Genomic DNA, 24,784 nt, shown 5'->3' with positions numbered 1-24,784 from the left:
TAAGGGTTAGAGTCCTGAGTTTATATTTGTATAAGGGTTAGAGTCCTGAGTTTGTGTGTGGGTGGAATTCTGAGACCGAGCTCCGTGGGAGACGTTTCCAAGTTCTGTCTGGGTTAGAGTCCTAGAATCTGGATTGGAGTTCCAGAGAAAGGACCAAGTTCCTTTAGGTCGGGTTGTAGTCCCGACTTAGGTTCCAGAGAGACTGTTGATCTGATCTTAAATATATTGCACTTTCAATTTTACTTACTAAAAAGCCTTTTTAACTTTCAATTACATTTTCTCTTAAATACATTGCACTTCCTATTTTACTCATTTCTTTGCATATGTTTTATTTTACTTATCTATTATTTTATTTTATTGTATGACAATGTTTATATGTGAAGCACTTTGAGTCTGCCTTGTGTATGAAAAGTGCTATATAAATAAAGTTGCCGTGCCTTGCCTTGCCTTGCCTTTAACACGTAGGTTATTGGATCACATGAGTTATAACCATACATTCTGGCTTGTAAAATAATATGACACATGCTGCTGTTGATTTGCTTTTGTCGTGTTTGATTGGGTTTTATAGATCGGATGATGTACTACATAATTCACAGGGGGGCAAACTGACTTTGGGCTATACTTGTAATTAATACAATTGACAGGATATGTGGGATTATTACATTGTTTTATGGCTAGTGGCTACTGTGTACTGTGCAGCAAGAATATAAGTATCCTAACATGGAAACAGAATCATCTGCCTAGCCCCGACCAACTCCTTATTAGCATGTATCTGAAGGAATTCCCTGTCGCATGTCTCCCCCTGTCCCCTTTATGCTCTTACATGCTCTGTGAATCATCTGACCTGGAATAATCGATGTTAAACCAGTCAGTTTGCTATGCTGATGGGAAAAATTAATGAAGATTCATTATTGTTGACATGTTTGTGGGCTTATTTATCCTATCGAAAAGGTTGCAATTTAGAAAGAAAGAATTGAAGAAAGAAAAGAAAGACGAGAGACGTACAACCAGAAAAATAAAGAAAGGAAAAAACAAAAATAAAGGGAAATTATGTACCGTCTCTAGGTAAAACGTACTTCAAGAGAACCTACCTGTCCGCCAAGTGCACGCCTCGTGGCACATAGGGCCTTAAGTGTGGAGTGCAGAGAACACTTTCTACATTTAATTATATATGATGTATTATGTCCACGTGGTCCTTTCACATGTCTCAGGTCGCAGCAGCAAACAAGTTGAGGCTGCGGCTGTTGTCGCTATAAGTCATAACACCTCTTTTTACATTACAGTTATGGTTGTAATCTTTAATTTCATTTAGCGAAATAATTTCCCTTCAGGCCTGATTTATTTTCATGAAAACCTTCATTGTGTCCAAACTGGTTGTAACAGCTTAGTAACCTGAAGTAACAAATATATTTTCTGCAATGATAATAGTAGGCTACATGTGTTTTAACACTATAAGCTATTTATCGAATTGCAGGAAATTCAACAGGATTCAGAATCTAAGAGCATGTAAGAGCATAAAGGGGACAGGGGGAGACATGCGACAGGGAATTCCTTCAGATATATGCTAATAAGGAGTTGGTCGGGGCTAGGCAGATGATTCTGTTTCCATGTTAGGATACTTAAACTTTTTTTTGTAATTATGAGTTGACTGATGTTGTGTCATGTATTCGGTTGTCAAGCCCTTCCTTCTTTCCTTCCTTCCTTAAACATGAAAAATCGAGGCTGTGGTTGTTGTCGCTATATAAGTCATAACACCTCTTTTTATAGGTAAATATGAGATGACTGATGAAATGTAACGTGTGCTGTAGTCAAGCCATACCTCTTTACCTTCATCCTTTCCTTCCTTCCTTCCTTCCTTCCTTCCTTAGACCTTAGCCCACACTGGCTCCTCCTCCTCTGAGAGACGATCAGAAAAACGGAATTCAGAAAGCAGCAACTACCACCAGATCCTTTGGTTAGTTAGTGGATTTGTACCGCTTTCTTCCTCACTACCTCTTCTATGGCTTGACGTCAATACATCAGGATTACATGTAGCCATATGTGGGACGTTTCTACGGTAATATATATTATTATCTCTAAAGAGGGGTAGTGGTTTCTTCACAAAGTTTCTCACTCTTCATAGCTTCGAGCAACTCGTCAATAACTTTCGCGTTCAACCAAATGTTCACCAGTGTTCACGTAAGCTTATCAATATAAACTATTTAGTAAATTCGGTCAAACGTTTTCGTCATAGTTCTGAACATTACAGTGGATAACGGAGCACACTCTTCTGAAGCGGCTCACATCCTAATAGAGATAGGGTTGGGCTGAGATAGGTTCTGGGATTGTAGCGTTATTTCCGGTTTACCGCAACGTAATTTCCTTCTCTTACTTGAGTTATGAGTTATTTACTCTAGTGAACCATCTACTGAGAGAGAAGAATGCATCAACGTGTTAATAATAACAATAGCAACGACAATGACAATATATACGGAGTTTTTACGAACATTTTAAGAAAGCAATGTCCAAAACATGGAACGGATGTGGCTGTATCAGAAGTACCGCCCTCTCTCTAGCTCCCATAACCATGTATCTGAATGTCCCGTGCGCTCTTTCCAATAACGCTAATTTGAAGCATCCCTTTCAGGGCGTTCCGTCTTGAGACGCGAACGCCTGGGAACCAGGTTAAGTAGGACCTATACACTTCGATACACACGATCAAATTGATTTCATACATGAAGAGCAGTTGTATTGCATCAGTTTTTTTGGTCACTTTAAAACACCATAATGCACTTCTCATTTTTTTCTCGGTGCCAGAAAATAATTAGGCAATAGCCTTAACAAAACACTTGTTTTGCATTTCCCCCCTTTTATGTATATATTTTTCCCTTCTTAAATGTCAATGCACAAGTATGTTTGAAAAATGCTTAGTCGCAGGTGTTTGAACAAGTTAAGAGTTTGAGGGTTTCTGTTGATCCAAGGTCCAGAAGTGTTTACTTATGTTACCACTTGATTTTGCAGGGGTCGTCAGTTGGTTGTTATGGTGAACTGTAGATTCACCAATGTCACCACTTGATAAGATTCAATTCAAGATTCAAGATTCAAGATGCTTTATTTATCCCGAGGGAAATTATTGTGCAACAGTTACAATACAAAGGTGGGAAAGTAATACAGGGTTAGAGTCAAAATAGATAAAATAGATGGAAATAAAATAAGTACAAACTAAATAAGTGAAAAGGAGCGATTAGATAAAAGTGGTATTAGTGGTAAAAGTGGTAAAGTGATTAAGTGATAAATAAATATTATAGCAGCAATTGTTGGCAGCATAAATTAACTAAAGTGATTAAATAAATAAATTGGGTAAAAATAATTAAATAAATAAATAAAGTGACATTGGTCTCAGGGCATAGTGTCTCCACGGGCCCTTCTGCAGCCGGAGGTAGATGCATTAAACAGTCTGATGGCCACAGGAAGAAAATACTTCCTCTGGCGTTCTGTGTTACACCGGGGGAGGATGAGTCTGTTGCTGAAGGTGCTTCTGCTCGAGGTCAGCACCTGGTGGAGAGGGTGAGCATTGTTGTCCAGGATATTGTTCAGTATACACAGCATCCTCCTCTCAGACACCACCACCAAAGAGTCCAGCTGGACCCCCAGGATGGAGCCAGCCTTCCTGATGATCCTACTGATCTTCCTGGCATCTGCTGCCCTCAGCCTGCTGCCCCAGCACACAACTGCAAAAAAGATCGCACTGGCTATCATCGACTGGTAGAACATCCTCAGCATGATGTTACATACTTTGAATGACCGGAGCTTCCTCAAGAAATAGAGTCGACTCTGGCCCTTCTTGTAAACAGCCTCGGTGTTCTTGGCCCAGTCCAGTTTGTTATCCAGGAATACTCAAGGTATTTGTAATCCTGGACAACATCCACAGTCACACCGTTGATGGAGATGGGTGTAGGGGCAGATTTCCTCCTGCGGAAATCCACCACCAGCTCCTTAGTCTTGGTGGGGTTGATAAGCAGATGGTTAGTTGCACACCACTCGATAAAGGAGTCCACAACGCTCCTGTACTCCTCCTCCTTCCCCTCACTAACACAGCCAACAATTGCAGAGTCGTCCGCAAACTTCTGCCGGTGGCAGGACTCAGAGAGGAACTGAAAGTCCGAGGTGTACAGGGAGAACAGAAAGGGGGAAAGAACAGTTCCCTGAGGAGCCCCAGTGCTGCTGACCACAGTATCAGACACACCGTCCTGCAGTCTGACATACTGCGGTCGACCTGTCAAATAGTCTGTAATCCAGGAAACCAGGGGAGGGTCCACCTGCATCGCCGTCAGCTTACTCCCCAGCAGAGCAGGCCGGATGGTGTTGAACGCACTGGAGAAGTCCAAGAACAGGATTCTCACAGTGCTTCCCGGACTGTCCAGGTGGGCGCAGGCACGGTGGAGCAGGAAGATGATGGCGTCCTCCACACCTAGTCTCGGCTGGTAAGCAAACTGAAGAGGGTCCAATGATGAGCTGGCCAAGGGCCGAAGAAGTGACAGGACCAGCCTCTCCAGGGACTTCATCAGGTGAGACGTCAGTGCCACCGGTCTGTGGTCGTTGAGGATGCTGGGACGCGCCTTCTTCGGTACAGGTACCAGGCAGGATGTCTTCCACAGTACAGGGACCCTCTCCAGACTCAGGCTCAGGTTGAAGATGTAGGGGTTGTCACCTGGTTGTCATGATGAAGTGTAGATCAATTCCAGTTAAGCCACAGTGTTGACAATGAGCCTCTCTGATAACTGTCAAGACAGGGATTTTTCTTTCTTTCTAAAGAGAAACCTTGTTTAGTTTTGTGGTAACCTTGAGGTAGGCCTACACCTCTTTTAATGTTTACTTTTAAAATGTGCAATCGTGAACATGCTACAAGTAAAAGTAAAGTTAAGATATGTTTCCTTATTATTCTTATGGGTCCACAGTCAATAGAATATGTTCAGAATATGCACCATGTTAAGTGGCATGAAAGGTAACTATTTGTATATAATTACTTTTCTAATATACAATAGTCAAATCATTTCAATTATGTAATATTTGCGTGAGGTAACTGTTAAACAGGTCGTTTAATATAGTTAGAGTTAAGTGTTGGGGGTAACGCGTTACAGTAACGACCTTACTGTTTTGGGTAACGAAGTAATGTAACGCATTACATTTAAAATATCGGTAACTACTACACTACTTTACCAGACTATAGTAACGCGCTTTCCTGCGTTACCCAAGCCGTGTTTGCCTGCGTGTAAAGTTCTGATCTGTTTCAGGTGCGTGCATGCGTGTGGCTGCAGCGTCTGTCTGTGTGTTATACCGTGTTATACCGACATGGAATCGAAGCTCAAAATATTTTTCGAGTCCTCCCCGGATCATGTGTCCACCACCACAGACAATTGGTCCTCCAACAACAAAAGTTACTTAGGAATGACCGTTCACTGGATAGACAGCATTTAAAACTTGAGAAGGCTGCTATTGCCTGCAAGAGGGTGAGAGATAGACACACTTACGATGTTATCGCTTGCGAAATAGATCAGGTTCATTCAGCCTTTGGACCACATAAAGTAACAGCATGTGTCGCCGCCGCTTAAATGCATTTCTGTTTTAATTGTATGGGATAAAGTGACCTTTTTATATGTTTCCTTGACCACTTAATTTTTGTTCTCATGTATCCCAAAGCCTGTGTTTTGAAACTTGTGTGTTGCTACTAGGGCTGGCCCGAATTATTCGAATATTCGAATACTCGTTCAGAAAATTAGTATTCGAAGCTTAAATCAGTACTCGGAGTACACTTTTTTTCACGTACGTGACGTTACCAGAGCGAGGGAGGCAAACTATAAGCGTCAGCGACACCAAGCAGAGAAGTGAGAGAGGTGGAGGAAGAATAGATATCTTGTTTCCCTTTACTTTATAACACAACATTAGCGGGATCTCAGGAGGAAAAGTAATACTTAGCGTAAAATGCTAACCTTAGCTTAGTTGTTTGTTTACGTTTACAGCGCCGCGCCAATCAACTGTGACTGGCTTGCTGCAGAGCGTGAGCGTCTTGGGAATACCCGGTCAATATAATGGATATAATATGGACACATAATACAATCAATATTCGGTATTTATTATGGATTTATTGTACAAATTCCCTGAAAAGATGCACGTTCCAGGATGAATTGAAAAGCTCCCGTAAGGGCTGAGATGGCAGAGGACAACTGATTTGGAACGGAACAACAGCTGTTCGCTTTCACGGGGAAAAACTAAAGAACTTCAACCTACTTAGGCCTACTAATTAACATTCAAAAGCTATTAAATATTCTGCCGTATGGCAGAAAAAAACGCTGGGAGAAGCGTTGAAAAAAACAGCCGTGACTTTTTCCAGAAACGCTCTGCTCCATAGGAATATAATGTAAAACAAGCACTGGCAGATCTAAAAAAAAACGCTAGATGTGAACACGGCCTAATGGTGTGTTCCTGAATCCTCGGACGCCAGCCCTCCGAGTTGCACTTTTGACGTAATTTCCTGTCTCAGAGCATTTATAGCGTTCCTGTTCGTCTTTGTGAATGTGTCAGGAAATTGGCTATTCATTGTTTATTGTTAGCTGCATTAGCCTCTTTAGCAAACCAACCCGAAAACAAACAACACAACTTTACATTGTATTGCACGCACAGCAAGACCGTGCAATGCATTAATTGGTGACCGGAATAAAGTAGCAATGTAACCATTCGTAAGAGCATTTAAAATCAACGTTAAAATGACCAACGTGGTACAAATACAAAGAAAATAAATCTCTTCACGGGTGCAGCCATTTTTGTTGAGAGCGTCATAACTGCACTCGGTCTACTCTCAGAATTCAGAGAGATGAAGGCAAAAAGGGGGCGTGCCTCCGAGAAATGCCGCAAGAAAGCTTGGAGATTTCCGACTCGGAAGGCTGGCGTCCGAGTTGTCATCGTAGCGAAACAGATGTCATTACACTAGATATGGCTCTGTTATTTATATTTACTAGGGCACAGGCAGAGGAACTAGAAAAATATAAATTTCACTGGAAATAGTGGTATGCAGCTTTTGGTGTATAGCTGATGCATGGGAAAAGTATGAGGGATAATGAGTGAAGTGAAATAGTGCTGTGGTTTAGTGGTGGCTGCTAGGGTGTTACATGCTGCTTATTTGGGGTTTTGGACAGGTGATCTGCACAGTTGCTTGTGTTCTGGACGATTGCTAGGGTATTGTAGGTGTTTGCTAGGGTGAAATGGCTGGTGTCTAGGGTGTAAGGGGTGATTGGCAGCGTATTCTGGGTGGTTGCTAGGGTATTCTGCGTAATTGCTACTGTGTCCCAGGTGAGTTCCCTCTGTGGTTTCTATTTTGGGTGGTTGCTAGGTCATTGGGGGTTGCTATAGTGTTCTAATTCTTAAATGATCGATGTAGTAAAGTATAATGGAGGAGTTGAGAGAGCTTGGGAACAATAATCTTTTTATAGCATTTTTTATTTTATTTTTTTACTAGCAGCTCTGTAGTTCTTCACTGGTGGCGTCTCCCATGGTATTCCGTCGGCTTTTTGCTGTGTCACATAACCCTCTCGGACGCAGATCCCGTTGATGAGTCGGGTGTTCTTGAGTAATCTAGAGATTAGAACCTTCCACATCCGTGACAACACACAGTGTTGTCACGGATGGGCATCGCAGGTATCCTCTCACGTAACTGGGTGGCTAAGGAAGATCCTTCAGGGACATGGGGTATTTTCTGGTATGGTTTCCAGGAACACAGATTGCTCTCTAAAGGATGGGGATTGCTGTTGTTGTGGTTTATAGCATCTTAGAGATTTATCCATGTTTTTCTTTCAGTCAGTACTTTAGTTTTATCTTTCATTTCACTTAGCCACAAAATTCCCTTCAGGCCTGGCTGATTTTCATCAAAACCTTTGCGTCCAAACTGGATGTAACCACACATTTATCTTTTTAGCAGAAATCGTTGTAACATATATACTTTTTGCAATAATAATAATGGTTAGTTAGTTGTAACACTGTAAGCTATTTATCGACTTGCAGGAAATTCTACAGTATTCAGATTTCTAAGAGCATGTAAGAGCAGAAAGGAATCAGACAGTGAATTCAGATACATTTTAATTAGGAGCTGATGGGGAGTGCTGAACGATGGATTCTGTTTGCATGTTAGGATACTTTAACTTTTAAAACACAACAACATTGCTTTTTCAGTACTCTTCTGTTAAGAGTTCACCTAGACTCTGCATAGCCACCCCCTCCCACCCCTCCTACTTATTGTATGTTGTACGTCCTGGCACTTAATGTAAGCACCTATTGTCTGTTGTACTTAGCATTGTGTAGTATTTAACATTGTGTAGCATCTTATCCTAGATATCTTTGTTGTGTACGGGGAATTGGTTAAAATAGAGATTGTAAGTGCTTGGCACTTGGTTCTATGAACATCCTTACTGTCCCGACAGCGATATATTGTTATTCCTACTCCTACACCTACTCCTACGTAAGTCACTTTGGATAAAAGCGTCTGCTAAATGCCCTAAATGCAAATGTAAATTCCCTTCCCTTAACGTTAATGACCTGTCGCTGTAGGAGATGCTACAATGACAGCAGTGGTGCTGGCCCGCCTGGCGTGATGAGTCGCAGCAGCCCCTGTTTGTGGACGCCCCTCCCCCAGGCTGAGGCCTCACCATGTGACCGCTACAAGCACGCCTGCTGCACCTACCAGGGGGATGTGTATGTCCTGGGGGGCCGCAGCACCCACTGCCTGCGGGACTTCTGGAGCTACAGCGTGGGTAGGTGCTGGTTCATCCCTTTGCGCCGTACTGTGTGGCAATATTTCTCACTTTCTATTGACTTTTATGGACTTATTTCTGTGACTTTTACTGTTCGTCCATTTTTTTGTTTGTCAACTGTACTGTACTGTCTGTTGCTACTGGATACCTGAATTTCCCCAAAGGGATGAATAGAGTATCTACTTAAATTACACTACATACAATTACAGCATTGCAGTATTAAAGTGGCGCATCAAAGGGAATTCATAAGTATGGAAAAAAGTATTGACAAAGGAGATTTCCATTCCGACATTTGAGTCCAATCATTATGAACTTATGAAGTTAAAAATATTTGTGTTAAAGATCCCATGGCATAAAAATTTCACTTTCTGAGGTTTTTTAACATTAATATGTGTTCCCCTAATCTACCTATGCTCCCCCAGTAGCTAGAAATTTTGTTGGGTGTAAAACGTGCACTAACCATTCTTCTCCGCCTTTGAAAAAACGAAGCTCAAACGCATCGTTTTGGAATTTTCCCGGTATGTCGTCATAAGGGGAGATGCCACCTCCCCATTCTCTGCCTTGCCAGCACAGAGAATTTGGCCCGCCAATGAGCTATGACCGTGTGAGTGCCACATGTGTGTGTGTGTGTGTGTAGGACTCCCGCCGGAGCACCCGGAGTGTTCTAGAATATTTACAGAACATGGCCAAAGGCTGTGTGCACCTCGCCATTGCGATGCATCAACTGTAAACAGAGCGCATGGTACGGTGGCCGCAAGCTGCTCAGTGCAACACCCCCACCCTCTTCCTTGACCCGCCTCTCTCCTGCATTAAAGCTACAGACACCGAAACGGCACGTTTGGGGAAAGCTCAATGTGCGACTGGCTCCTAGTGGCTGTAATTCTGCACCACGGCAGAATTTCGGGAACGTCTTCGAATACTGTGTTAGGGGCCCACTAATATCTCTATAAAAACATTCATAAAGTAGCATGCCATGGGACCTTTAAATATTTAAAATGTGCTTTGTGGACCATGACTTTACATAATCGAAAAAGGCCCTTATACGTTTGAGTTCCCTTTGTCTTCGGGTGTATCTTGAGTATGCTTACGCGAGCGGATTTGCCTGTGCCTGTGCTTGACTTGTGTGCCTGTGGATGTTCTGTCATAGTGCGTAACGAGTGGACACAGTTGCCATGCAAAGGTGAAGCGGCACCAGAGGAGCTGGAGGAACACTCTATGGTGGCCCACGAGGTACAAATCCCATGAAGCTAACATTACCATTGTGTAGTCTGTTAGGTCTTACAGTGAATACGCAATAGATATTCATGGTCATTGAGGAGTAGAAAGGGGTTAGAAATCTGGCTCAATGATGCGTGCCAACACCGGGTATCAAACCCAGTGCTTGACTGTTGGGACTTGCACATCCCGACGCAATGGCCTTTTATTCTCTAATAAAAATCCCATTGTTATCAGCCTTATCTGCCGCCCTGATCTAGGTCTGGAAGGACATCACTGTTTTGCTCCAGTCCAGTAACACATCTAACAGATGATTTGGTGATTCCAGGGCTTCCTGTACGCGTTCGGGGGGACCCTGGACGGTGCGTACACAGGTTGTGGGTGTCCACTGTGGGTGTTTGACTTGGGTGAGTTGCTTCACAGGAGTTTCTGCTGTGGGGAGCGGGTGCCTTGGCCCGACCAGCGTACTTGCCTGTGCTTGTAGACCTTTAGAGCTCTGGTATTTACACTGATACCAACATGTCAGAAAGTTAATCTGTCACATTCCCACAATCATCCAAAGTGAAAATATGAAATGAAGGCGGTTGTTTAGGGGTCACAGTATGAGCATTCTTCATTATTCAATATACCCGTGTAAAAATTGAATAATCTTTCAATATTAATACACGGTGGTGCAGTTATTCCTTTATATGTTGTAAAGCGCTGCATTTTGTTGTTGTTCACTAGTTTATGACAATGTTTTAAATATGCAACATACAATGATATTCACTAAAACTGAAAAAAACGCTTACCGGTAATTTATCTATACATTTTATCCTAAGTGACTAGCCTTTCTCCAAACAATGTTTCTGAAACACAATTTAAAAAGAATGGGAAACATTCAGACAATAGCAGGACACAATATCCATGCTCCCAGCGTGCCTCAAAATAGCACAAATTGTGAAGTGTTTAGCCTGACACAATACCCTGCTGAGTGCTGCTTAGCTTCCATCTCCAGACCCCTGTTTTCACTGCTCAGTTCCTTTCTCTTCTTTCTTTTCATTTCACTCTCCAGGGAAGAACAAATGGGTCCACTGGCAGGGAAAGAAGACTGTTTGTCGGGTATGTAAGGCTCTGCCGTACCATTATATTCAACGCAAGTAATAACACATTAGGCCAGGCCAAGCTGGGGCCTGTGCCTGCCTGCGACATGTACACACACACTTTGAAAGATACTAATGTAATAGGCTTACCCAAATGTGTGCACAGATACCGACCAACAGGAAGAGCCACAGTGCAGTGGTGTTTGGTTCCTCCATGTTCGTCTACGGAGGCTACGTCGACATGAGGGGCTCCTCGCAGGAGTTCTGGAGATTAGATTTTGGTGAGAGCAAGTAGCATTTTTTTCAAGCGATTCATGTGAAAGTGAAAAATGTGCTAGCAAACATGTTATCGCATGTTATACAGCATAATGTGTTTCCTAAATCAGGCTATACAGAAATGTGTTTCCTAAATCAGACAGAAGAATATGTTTATCTCAAAATTATAATACTAAGTTGCCGTAAAGCGATAGTGTCCTAGCAAAGAAATCTTAACAAGGAAAACAACAAGGAACCGAGAAAATGGTGAAGGAAATATGGAAATAAGGAATATATAGACCCAGGGGCTTAGATTTTGCGTAGTGGAATTAGATTTGTCAGGCCAGGGCTGGGCAATAATTAGATTACGATTATTAATCGCGATAAAACTCATGTCGATTACGACGATAAGCATTAGACATAAATGCTCGATATTAAAAATAAATAAAAATAAAGTTAGAAAAAAATAAAATAAAATGTATTTACATTATTTTCAATAGGTTACAAGGCTATGGCGACACATTAGTGCCATAATTCACTAATGTGATAAAAGATGCATTCGGGCGTATTATATTATTCCACACGCGTAGATATTAACTGCGAGCGCGCAAATGATCTCTGCGCGCGCAAAACAGCCTCTCGCCCGCGCAAATTACCTCAGCGCGCGCAAAACAGCCTCTCGTGTGCGCAAATTACCTCAGCGCGCGCAAAACCTCTCGCGAAAGATGTTTTTACGCTCTCGCTCGAATTTAATTTTGGCACTATGGGGGAGGGAACCAAGGCAGGGCGGGCTTTCCTATGATTGGCCGTTTCTGACGCGCGATATTTGATTGACAGCCCTCCTCAGCCCTCCTCTCATTCAATTCTGAATTGTACAGTAAATGGCTGAAACAATAGTTACGTATTGTAACTCCAGATTCTATGAGCATAGGCGCAGCCTTTTAAGTGTCGGCCTCATTGTCCTTTAAATAGCTGAAGAAAAGCTGTTTATTGGGAGCAGAACGTCCGCCGGCGCCCGACTATATCTGCGAAATGCGGACGTCGTTGAGGCACGCCGCACGCGGACGTAATTGAGGCCAACGCTGTTGGTGGTCGGGGATTACACATTTTTCAGTGCTACGGCTCACGCCTAGGGATAACCCAATAGCGATATCCTTAAAAGGCTGCGCCTATACTCATAGAATCTAGAGTTACAATAAGTAACTATCGTTTCAGCCATTGTACTGTACAATTCAGAATTGAATGAGAGGAGGGCTGAGGAGGGCTGTCAATCAAATATCACGCTTCAGAAACGGCCGATCATAGGAATGCCCGCCCTGCCTTGGTTCCCTCCCCCATAGTGCCAAAATTAAATTCGAGCAAGAGCGTAAAAACATCTTTCGCGAGAGGTTTTGCGCGCGCTGAGGTAATTTGCGCGCGCGAGAGGCTGTTTTGTGCGAGCAGAGATCATTTGCGCGCTCGCAGTTAATATCTACGCGTGTGGAATAATATAAAACGCCCGAATGCATCTTTTATCACATTAGTGAATTATGGCACTAATGTGTCGCCATACAAGGCAAGCTACCTTATATTGTTCTGTTGGAAGCAGATAAAACACGTTTGTGAAGTTAAATGTTTATATTTAAATGTGATTAAATGTTCCCTTATCACAAATATGGTTATAAACAAAAAAGTATGGTTTAACTAATGAACACTCTAGTTTATTCAGGCTGCAGCAGTATCAAATCATATATCGTGATTAATATCGATATCGATCAATATCAAAAAAATAATCGTGATAATATTTTTTGCAATATCGCCCAGCCCTAGGCCAGACCCATCGTCGATACAAACCCACTGATTGCAACCAAAACGTTCCTTATATATGCGGCTTGATGACTTGTGCATGATTTAAATGCATGAAAATAATAAATTGCCTAATCCCAGTTTCCCACAGCTGTCTATAGGCAAGGCCCAGTGGCTCTTCTAAACTACCACCCCTACAAACAAATTCCATTTACACGATATGACAACAATGTGAATGTTTATTCCAGTCAGCACCTGCATTCAATTGACTGAAATGTAGGCTACTATTAGTGTTATGACCCTAGTGACTAGAGGGAATACATAAACATAAACCAGTATAACAGGTGAGTGGCAAAAGTTTGGAAAGTACTGAAAGTACCCTGACGGCCAGCTAAACTCTTTCCCAAAACACCAAGACTCTGCAGACGTATTTCTCACTTCCACAGGTTTAATGGACGCACATGGGAAAAGGTGAAACTGCAACACACAAATAAAAAGGCAGAGAAATCAGAAATCTCATCTCAAACTAATGAACAAGAATATTTACTTGTGAAAAACATTCTGTATGGTCATTTCAACACTATGAACGTCGTCAAATGACCCACGTGTGAACTAACATGGTATTCGTATAGCCATTTGAACTGTCTTGCAATGAAAACTATACAAACTTGTCAAAATAGTGATTAGTACCTTAAAATTAAATCAAAATATATACCAAAATATATGTAAAGCACAAGATTTTGACTTGTCTTCAGATGTGATTAAATTTTTCTGGATTTTACAGATTTGAACGGAACACTGAACCAGCTAGACGCAACTGCGAGTTTACTTCCTGGAGTCACGCGATTGGCCGATTGGAACCGTGCGTCTTTAAGGGAACGCTTCCTGAATTGAAACGCATAGGAAATGCATGTATATTTTACCTGTAACATTGAACTTCTACTCGTAACAAAACACTCCCCTCCTGACGTGGATACACGTCACCCCACAGTCAATGCACAGCCCATCTTTTTTTTTCTTTTTTTTTTTCTTTCCTGTTAAACAGTCCATTTACTAAACAGTCCATCTACTAAACAGTCCATTTACTGTGCCTCTGGAGGTAAAAGGGGAACTATTTCATTGACTGGCCTGAGAAAGAGGCTAGTCCCACCTGGTTTGATGATCTTCACCTCAACCTGGCGCAGGTGCTTGACTGTTCTTAAGGAGTACACTTCCAGGTTGAATGTTTGGCTGAGTGGACTGCCACTTCTTGCGGGCCTGCAGTGTTGGGAGAAATTGCTTCCTCCAGCGATCCCAGAAGATGTTGGACAGGTGCTGCACCTGTCGCCACTGGGACTTGTAGAGGTCAGCAACTCCAAACTCACCTGCAGGAGCAGGACCAATGTTCGTCTTTTGTGTGAGAAGAGCAGCTGCAAGAGAATGAACGAGTCATCAGGGTCCATAGTCACTGGAACAAGTGGCCTGGCGTTGATGATCGCTGTGACTTCTGCCATGAAAGTCACCAGCACTTCGTGAGTGAGCTTTTCTTTCAGCTGGAGGAACATTGCGTCCAGAATTCTCCTCGCCATGATCCACCACAATGGGATGCATGTGGGGGATTAAAGGACCAGGTGAAGCCCTTGTCTGAGAGGTAAGTCTTCACTGCAGTGCTGTTAATGTTTGAGGCTATCTTCAGTTCTTTACAGGCGCCAATGAAGTTCGTGCCGCGGTCAGAGCGAATGTGTTTGACTGGCCCGCGCACTGAAAGGAAGCGCCGTAGCGTGTTGATGAAGCTAGAGGTGTCGAGGGATTCAATGACTTCAATGTGCACAGCTCTTGTACTCGGGTCAACAAGGTCGTAAGTGCTCTCAGAATTGCTGGGCTCCGGCTTGGAGAGAAATTTGGGACCATTAAGCCAGCTGGTGTGCTTCAGTTGGCTAGCAGGAACGGAACGCGTTGCGTGATCTGCAGGGTTCAGGTCTGTAGGCACGTAGCGCCACTGGTCTGGTCGGGAGAATCTTCGGATACGTAACACCCGGTTGCTGACATAGACATAAAAGCGTGCGGTCTCATTACTAATATAGCCCAGGACTACTTTACTGTCTGAGTAGTAGGTTACTGCATCAAGCTGTAGGTCTAGTTCTACTGAGACCAGGTCTGCTAACTCAACTCAAGTCTTGGCACTGTGTGTTCAGTGCGGGGGGCCAGCTTGGCTTTGCCCATTACAAATCCAATCTGGTTGTTGCCATTGCTATCAGTCACTTTGAGGTCGCACACAACACCGATAGCTTTAACTGATGCATCACAGAACACACACAATTCTCTTCTTACCGCTGCTGACGATGAGGCTTCTGTTCAGCGCCTTGGGATGGAAAGCTCAGCGAGCTCGGACAGAGAGGCTCTCCAAGATATCAAGGCATCTTCCATGGCTGGAGGTAAGTGCGCGTCCCAATCACCGCTCTCCGCCGTGAGCTCCCGCAGGATTGCCTTGCCTTGGACTGTGACAGGCGCGACGAATCCAAGTGGGTCGTAGAGGCTATTGATTGTGGACAAGACGCCCCGCCGGGTGTAAGGCTTGGTCTCACTAGAGACATTAAAAAGGAAACAGTCTGTCTTGAGATTCCAGTCAAGCCCAAGGCTGTGCTGTAGCGGTAGCATGTCTGCATGGAGGTCAAGGTCTTTGAGGTCACTTGCATGGTCGATGGAAAGGCGTCCATGACCTCTTTGCTGTTCGCTGCAATCTTGTGGAGCCTCAGATTCGACTTGGAGAGCACTTCCTGTGTCCGTTTTAGCAGGCTGACAGCAGCTTGAACTGTGGGCAGGGATTTCAACCCATCATGAACGTAGAAGTCATGCAATACGAAGTGCTGCACATATGGGTCGATGTGGAACTCGCTGCCTTGAACAGACTTGTGTAGGCCGTGAATAGCCATTGCAGGTGAAGGGCTGTTACCAAAGACGTGGACGTTCATTCGGTAATCCACGATGGCTTTGGAGAGATCATTGTTCTGGAACCAGAGAAAACGTAAGAAGTCACCGACCTTTTCTCTTACTAGGAAGCAATAGAACATCTTTTCTATGTCGGCTATGAAAGCGATGGCCTCTCTTCTAAACCGAATCAGCACTCCCAGTAGTGTGTTGTTCAGGTCAGGTCCTGTCAACAGCACGTTGTTGATTGATACGCCGTCGTTCTGAGCACTGGAATCGAACACCACACGTATATTCTTAGGTTTCTTCAGGTGATAAACTCCGAACGTTGGTAGGTACCACCTTTCTTTGTCCGGGCTGAAAGGGGGGGCTAACTCTGCATGACCGTTCCGAAACATGTTGTCCATGAAGGTGAGAAAGTGGTCTCTCATCTAAGGTTTTTTCTCAAAGTTACGCTTGAGAGATGTGAGACGCCTCAGCGCCTGTGCCCTGTTGTCTGGGAGCCGTTGGCGTGGGCTTTTGAAAGGTAATGGCGCCACCGAGTCTTTTCGTAGTCCTTCATCCATTATCTCCATGAACGTTGCATCTTGAATGGAGGGAGCCACCTGGTTATCATCCCTGGTCCGCCTGAACACCGTGCATCCAAGGTGGTCGGTTTCACAGAAAGGTTGGTCCTCAGAATACGCTGGAGGCTCACTGGTGGCTTGGGTTTCACTGAACCTCTCCTTCACATGGAACACGTTGGGGCACTTGTCAAAGAGAGTGGGCCGTTGCAGCTCTATGATGTTTGTGTGGAACGTGCTAATAGTCAGCGGTCTATGGACATTACCTAGGCAAACATTTCCAACAATGACCCACCACAGGTCTAATGGTGCGTTTTAATATCCATCCGTCTCGGAGGTCCGAGGACGTTGCCTAGCGACACGCACAAACACGCCCCTTTTCCTCGGACGGCGATCTCGCCATCTCGGTTGAACTCAGTGGTGACCGAGCGAAATTCCGAGACAGAATTCAAGATGGCTGCGCCCATTGTGACTTGAAGTATGAACTGTTTTCATTGTGCTTGGACCACTTTGGTGGTTTAAAATGGTAATTTCAATCACTCGTATTACTGCAATACCTTACTGCGTCCGTATCTCTGCCTATTTACACAAATATATTGTATTTGTGTACAGCACTTTGGTCAACCACTGTTGTTTTAAATGTGCTATATAAATAAACTTGACTTGACTTGACTATGGCCTATAGCCTACTTATATTGGATCGCCTGGTCCTCTGCCAATGCTACCGCGACAACCAGGCGACAACAGCTTTCCGGGTGGCGTCCATGTTTTCCTCCAACGACCGAGCGAAATAATAAAAAGTGTGGGCGTGGCATCAGATCCGAGATCCGAGTCGGTTCGCAGAGAATACTCGAACGCACCATAACTTCTGTGCGTAAGGCAGGTTGTGAGGGCCATTCACCTGTTTGCGGACTTTATGTACTCTGATAATGTCCCGTCCCAATCAAAGCATAATGGGGGCTTGTGGGTCAATGTCTGGGATGAGCTATGCCACTGACCTTAGATGAGCATGGTGAAGAGCTGCTTCGGGGGTCGGAATCTCCTCTCTGTTGTTCTGTATGTCGTCACACTCTATGAGGCTTGGCAGCGGGACACGAACGGTTTCGTCCAGAGACTCCACTTCATAGCCACTGGCCCTTCTGCCTGCTGATTGCTTCACTCCAGCACATGTTCTTAGTGTGTAAGGAGCACTTGGACTTTTCGTTGAACATGTCAAAGAACTGTGGGCGAACCAGTGACCATGATCGCATACAGTTTCACTGCTTTTTCTCTGTGGCCGGCTGGAAACACTTTGACGAGGCATATCTTCGAGCAGGAGCGATCTGTGAGTTCCCCACCACAGACTTTCGTGCATTTGTTGGTGACCTGAGACTGGGGTGAAGCTCCATTCTCCTCCCCACCGTACTCAGAAGCAGGGTCAGCCTCCTGCTGCCAGGGTGCGGGTCCAGGGTGAAGCGCTGTATTGTGCCTGTCGCTCTTACTGTCACGCTCTACTGAAGAGACTGGCAGATTTGAACCCAAAAGCACGACTCAGAGACAAGCAAATACTATGATGTTCAGTTTTTACTTCGCCAAGCAAAACAACAGGGACGGGGCGGAGAACGTAGTCGGGGACAGGCAGGATCGGAAAACCGGGACAGGAGACAGGCGAACGAGGATCCAGAGGGACGAGGCGGGGAACGTAGTCGGGGACAGGCAGGATCGGGAAACCGGGACAGAAGGCAGGCGAACGAGGATCCAGAGGGACGAGGCGGGGAACGTAGTCGGGGACAGGCAGGATCGGGAAACCGGGACGGAAGACAGGCGAACGAGGATCCAGAAGGACGAGGCGGGGAACGTAGTCGGGAACAGGCAGGATCAGGAAACCGGGAACAGGAGACAGGCGAATAGCTGGAGAGAATTGCATGAACCAAACAGCGAAGACAATCTGGCACCAGGTGAACAGTGTTCAGCTAACTTATAGGCTCCACTAATCACCTGATGCAGCCCAGCTGCGAGGGTGAAAGAGGCGTGGCAGACAGACCGTGACACTCTCACTCAAAACACTGGAGATTTAGTTTGCAATTCTTTGCTATGTGAGACGAGGAAGAGAGACATTTAAAGCACACATTGTTTTCTCTGAGGAGTGTTTTGCGCTCGTCAATGGGCTTCTCTCTGAATGCTCGGCACTTACGTAGAGAGTGTGGCTTTTTATGCAACAGACACAGTTTGTCGCCGTCGCTGTATCTTGTTGGAGGCTCTACCGTGTCAGATGTGGCTCTGGGTAACACATCTGTCTTGTGGACGGACACCCGCTGTCTGTTCGTCTTCCACGCTGTCTTCTCTGTTCTGGGGGCCATGTCTGTGTAGCCGATGAGGCTGAAGCTTGGATCATTTGCAATGCGAGCCTGCTGGCTTACAAAATCGACAAAGAAGCCAAAGGGAGGGTAGCTCACTTGGTTTTGATGCTTGTCGGCTGCACCAACGTCCACCCACTTGTCCCGGAGACGAAACGGGAGTTTCTGTACAATTGGGTGACGCCTCTCGCCGTGTCAAGGAAAGCTAGGCCTGGTAAGTCTCCTTCAGCTTTAGCAGCCTGCAATTCCATCAGCAGATCGCCCAGCTTTGTCAGCTTAGGTCCATCACGGTTTATTATTTCTGGAAGGCGTTTGAACAGAGCATTTTCTATTGCTTCAGCTGAGCCATATGTTAGCTCGAGCTTTTCCCATGCCATGGCCAGTCCTGCTTCTGGCCGATTGATATGTATGGCTCTTATCTGTTCAATATGCTCGGCTGACTCCTTCCCGAGCGACTTTAGTAGAAGATCCATCTCCTCGCTCGGTTCCAGGTTTAAGCCGCTGACGGCAGTCAAAAAAGAACGCTTCCATGCTCTGTAGTTTTGGGGTTTGTCATTGGAGTGAAGCAAGCCTGTAGCTACAAGCTCACGGCGGGCCAGATACCTGACAAAGTCATTTATGTGTGAACTGCCGTCATTGGAGTCTGGTGGTATAGCGTGGCATGCGGGAGAATGCCGGGTGTTGTGATTTTGTGGTCTCTAGTGGTGTGCAGGAGTAGCATGCTCACCGCTGGACCTGATTTGAGGTAGACGAATGTCTCAAGGCAACCTGTTGAATGGCCTGTGACTGTCCTCGTATGTGCTGATGTAAGGCTGCTGTGAGACGAGACAATGTGGAGCAGTATTGTTCTGATGCGGATAGAAAGGACTGGTTTCAGGCTTTAGTGGTGAAGGTGACACGTGGCTAGGGACCGGCGCTGTCTTTGCTCGTGTGTCACCGTTATCACATGACTGTAATTCTGAATCCCTTTCTTCAAGTTGATCAAGCAAATACTGCTTTGTGCGTTGTGAGGCTTCTAAAGGAAAAGAGTCTATGTTCAGGTCACAACTATGTCGCTCATCCTTAACATCAGCAGCAACTTCAAATGCCTCTGCTTCAGCAATGGCTGCTGAAGCCTCTTTTTTATATTTGAGCATTTCTAAAGACACTTCCAACTTAGCTTGTTGTAGCCTCAGATTAGCTTCCTCTTCAGCATAGGATAGCCGTGCCTTTGCTGCTTCGGCTCTTGCTCTTGCTCTGACTGCTGCAGACCCCGCTGATGAACTTGATCTCTCTGAACAACATAATTGCGAGCGGGTCCTTAACGATGCGCTGTGCGGGTACTCCTGTATTGCTGTACTTCCATGCGAACTCTCCTCTGTAGCACTTGACTGTAGAGAATGCTCCGTTGATCGTCCACTGGATGCGTGTGACAACGTCATGTCGGCTGGCTTCCAACTTGCTCTGATTTATCTCGCTTGCTATATAGCCGTTGTTTCACTGTGCCGTCTTCGGTCTGCTAATACCCTGACGACCAGCTAAACTCTTTCCCAAAACACAAAGACTCTGCAGACGTATTTCTCACTTCCACAGGTTTAATGGAAGCACCGGGTACGTCATCCTTAATTGATTCCAAACCTGCCTGGCAACAGACGATCATGGACGATCGCGTCGAATGACGTAGGAAGGTTCAAGAACATTTGCGAACTCGTTCATTGAGCGCGACAAGACAGATAACACTTATTTTACAAATTCTATAAAAAAATTAAATGCATTACAAATATAAAGTAAAAACAAGTGTTATCTAGCGATCCGTTATCTGTATAATGTTATTTCGTCTTTGGCAACATGAGCGCAAATGTTTTTTGAAACCTGCTTTATACACTCAGATTACAAGCTAAATTCGATTAAACAATTACGTACAATAGAAATATAAAGTAAAAACAAGTGTCATCTAGCGATCCGTTATCTGTATTATGTTATTTCGTCTTTGGCAACATGAAAGGGACTGTTTTCTGGAACCTGCCTGGCAACGGACAACCCCTTACGTAATCTGTCATTTGTTGCCTGGCAACGGACAACTGATTACGTACCCGGTACAAATTTGGCAGCCGGTACAAATTTGGTGTGACAGCACCCACCACTAACCTAATGTGTTTAACAGAGAAAAATCTTGTGATGCACATGGAAAGGGTACCCCAAGCTTACCTAGCCCTTTCCCGATAAGGGGAATCCTACAGGGACAGTCACAAAAACAAAGGACTAGAAGAGCTGAGATATATGTGTGTAGCAATGGCAACTGCTAGCCCGTTTCAACAGGAAATGCACATTTATCCATCTCCTTCATTTAGAGTTGGTTGGTCTTTGAGGATTGGTTGACCAATCATATACTGTAGGTGGCCTCTGTGATCCAGATTTGCATCTACCCACTTGGAGCCAATAATGTGGGTGGCATCCAGAATCTGCATTTCCTGCAACCTGTGGTGGCAGTTAACGGGACAAACACACACGGCATACAACGCCAGTGCAGGCATAAACCACTGCATTTAACAATAAGTCAAATATACTTTTATATTGGCTAATATTAAATACCATTATTATTATTAAATTCATGTAGGAAATCAGTGGCCAGTCAATGTGGAGACGTAAAGCTCTGTTCTGTCTGATTAGGCATGGTATTCACATCAAATCTTGACAAAACCCCCATCAATAAAGAGAATGTAGAAGCATTTGACTGACTTATATTAATTAAAGAATATTATATTATATAAGGTCGATAGTAACCTATGTTTCCATCTAATTGAATAATTACAATTAGGGCATTTAGCAGACGCTTGTATCCAAAGCGACTTACATCGGTTGATACACACATTAACACACCGACGGCAGAGTCAACCATGCACCCACCTGATTAATGGTACTGACATGACAGAGACACACATTGTGGTCATATTGTGAAAAGTGAGAGTTGGTGGGTCATTAAGCAGAGGGCATAGCTGTGTCTATAGAAAGCTGGAGCAAACCTGGAAGCCAATGAGTTTTTTCAGGCATTTTAACCATGGAAAAGTCACAAAGAACAAGGCATCCTTGAGCTGCATATACCAAGAACATATACTATCTAAATGATTGTGCATTGCTGTGAAATCATTCATTCAGCCCTGCTGTCCTCCCAATGAGATTTCCCTCTGTTTCACTCAGTTTTCCCAACACAATGAATTGACTATGAAAGACTACTTTGAATAAATGTCTCTTTTGAAGATTTTAATAGTAGGAAGATTTATGTCTCCAATAGAGAGACATTTACAAACATTGTTTACAAACATTTCACTAACGACACAAAAGGAAAAACTTTTGTGTCGATAGGTAGTGAGTGGCGTTCGCACAGGATGGTTTCACAAACGAGATATTCGGTCTATCTCTGATGTCATAGTCGCTTCACAGAGGTGGAACGCATGTTAAAAAATACAGAAGAAGAAGTACACATAAAAGTATATAGATAAAGCCAGTATTTTTTAACAATGGGCAAAATTACAAACAGTCCTTCCATAAACCATAGCCGAAGAGACACAGCAGTGTAGGCTAGACAATAGACATTCATGCCTTCTCCAGTGACTACTATGACCAACAGCTCAGCTTTGTTTATATTTTGCACATTTTTTATGGTTTACAATGATGAAATCTCAGGAGGGTATAAGTGTTATATATATCGTTGATTTTAATGTGTTCTTTGCATTTACTGAACTGTTTTGTACAGTCCTTTAAGTTTTGAAATAAATGCTCTACAAAAAAGAGTGTATTAGTATAATTTTATTGTCCCTTTTTTAATTGTTTGTGTGTGTGGCTCCAGACTCCATGTGCTGGTCTCTGCTGGGCGGGGATCAGCAGTCTGGCCCGGGCCCCAGACACAGTCACTGTGCCGTGGCCCACCAGGAGACCATGTACCTGTACGGTGGCCTGAGGGGCCTGCGAGAGCAGAGGGACTTCTGGAGCTGGAACTCGGGCAGTCGCTCCTGGTGCTGTCTCAAGACCACGTGAGTACCCACTGGGTCTCCCTGGGAACCAGGGCTTGACCAACAAGCACGCTCGGGCAGCCTTTTAGCTTTTATGCACCATCATACCTGGAAGGACATACTTCCAGAACATCTCATGGTCTGACTCGTCATAACTGTGTACTCGTAAGACCTGAAATACTTCTGGCATATTGCTGGTAAAGCACGGGGACTGAGTACTAATGAGAGGCACTAGAGGAATTTAATAACATGTAAAATGACACAAAAAATACTTAAACAAACAGGCTTGTGGGATCTTCATAAGATCACAAGCCCAAAGCTTTATTCAATCTCCTTTGCCACAGTTTTCTAATCTCAATATGAAGGAAGAATTTAACTCCACCAATTATGTTATTAATTATATTATGTATGTTTAACAGCTATCATCTGGGTCATTCTCTCACTCTTAGCATTTAGACTTAGAGAACACTATTAGATGAACCGGCTATCATAATGCTTCACTGAGTCATCCTTGACCCATCTCTCAAATGGCTCTCCCTCACACACAAACACAGCTCCGGTCCTTCCAGGCTAGTGGGCCATACCGCGGTGGCCTACAGGGATGGCCTGCTCCTGTACGGCGGGGGTCAGAGCCTGAACTCCCCCCTCAACTCACTGTGGAGGTACAGCTTCCGGAGCCAGTCCTGGGAGCGCCTGGCCCTGCTGCTCGGCTCCACTAGCCCTCCTGCCCGGATCCACCACTGCTGCCTGGGGCTGGGGCCGAGCTACCAGCCCACCACCAGCCGAGGGTCCCCCCTCCCCAGAGTGGAAGCCAAACCCAGGCCCTTCAAGAACAAGTGCTTCCCCTCCCCGCTGTCTTACCTGGGGACGCAACCAGAGGGCGCCATCGAGCTGGAGACTTTTGAGAGAACAGAGAACGGTTTGACCATGCGCTGCCCTGTCGGAGAGGGGAAACAAAACTGTCTGACTTTTGAGAACCAGGCGTTCTGCAACCGCTGGAGCTGCGAGGACATGGATGAGAACTGTGAAAGAGAGGACCTAGAGGAAATGATGAAGGATGTCATTGTCCAGAACCTTCCGGACCTTCTGCTGCTCCTTGGCGGGAAGCCCTTGGGCCAGCAGGCAGCCTTGTCCGTGTGGCAGATGACCCTGACCGAACCCTAAATGCACCCCTACTCAGGTGGCCCTTGTAAAGCAAGAACAAATAAATCGTTGTTTTGTTGATTTTTTTTCAAATATAATTGTTTATTATAATTATTTAACGAAAGGTACAACTGGTTGGAAGAAGAAATAACACATACACCCCACCTCTCTTTCTCTTGCTGTATGTGTTCTCATCAGCCAATGATAAATCCAATCACTAATGAGCATGAGACTTGGTCTTCAAGGACTCAAATTGGCAGTTTCGGATATAACTTTGAATGATCAAACAATGTATGTCTATCTCCTTTCTAACCTGATTTTCTTGACCTCGATGAAAAACATTTAAAGTTCAAGAAAGATGTGAAGGAGAATCCATGAGGACTTGGGAAAAGAATTACATTAGGCTACGTAATTATGCAAAGGCAGATGTTGTGGAGTTGGGTCTGCCGTGATGAATCCACAAGCTTTCAAAGATGGATTTAAAAAAACTCATCGATACTGAGCCTGTGTGCTTTTAATGTTGTGGTTTCGTACAGGCTATATAAACGTTGAACCCGGTGAAAATATTACATCTTTACCATGGTTGGAATTGAAATAAAGAAAGGAATATAGGGCGCCAGTCACAAAATGGAAACAAAGTGGATGCCACACGCTCACCCTCCTGTCCACACATTTATCGACAGGAATCCAAATTATGATTGTATGGGAATAATTGTTGGTCAAGTTGAT

The 24,784-nt window shown here is 44.4% G+C and overlaps 1 protein-coding gene and 1 long non-coding RNA gene across 4 annotated transcripts; one reads left to right on the top strand and one right to left on the bottom strand.

Moving 5' to 3' along the window:
* The first annotated feature begins 1,805 nt into the window (after window positions 1–1,805).
* si:dkey-3d4.3 (leucine-zipper-like transcriptional regulator 1 homolog) lies at window positions 1,806–24,141 on the top strand. 3 transcript variants are annotated; one of them, XM_060040883.1, is made up of 8 exons: window positions 1,806–1,954; window positions 8,578–8,780; window positions 9,928–10,010; window positions 10,324–10,402; window positions 11,050–11,096; window positions 11,244–11,358; window positions 22,750–22,933; window positions 23,467–24,141. In XM_060040883.1, exons 2-8 carry the CDS (start codon window positions 8,621–8,623, stop codon window positions 24,074–24,076), a joined length of 1,278 nt encoding a protein of 425 aa, XP_059896866.1. In that variant the 5' UTR covers window positions 1,806–1,954; window positions 8,578–8,620; the 3' UTR covers window positions 24,077–24,141. The 3 variants fall into 3 exon arrangements, with proteins under 3 accessions (XP_059896866.1, XP_059896865.1, XP_059896867.1); XM_060040882.1 differs by having other exon boundaries at window positions 1,892–2,056; XM_060040884.1 differs by lacking the exon at window positions 1,806–1,954 and adding an exon at window positions 9,270–9,384 and having other exon boundaries at window positions 8,656–8,780.
* On the bottom strand, window positions 10,159–11,344 carry LOC132449193 (uncharacterized). The gene is made up of 2 exons (XR_009523533.1): window positions 11,228–11,344; window positions 10,159–11,068 (listed from the first exon to the last, which is right to left on the bottom strand). It is a non-coding gene; the product is annotated as an uncharacterized LOC132449193 (long non-coding RNA).
* Window positions 24,142–24,784: the final 643 nt, after the last annotated feature.

This window comes from Gadus macrocephalus, chromosome 20 (assembly GCF_031168955.1).
Source record: "Gadus macrocephalus chromosome 20, ASM3116895v1".
Lineage (NCBI taxonomy): Eukaryota > Metazoa > Chordata > Actinopteri > Gadiformes > Gadidae > Gadus > Gadus macrocephalus.
Note: the sequence above shows the minus strand (reverse complement) of the source record. Positions and strands in the feature narration are given on the sequence as shown.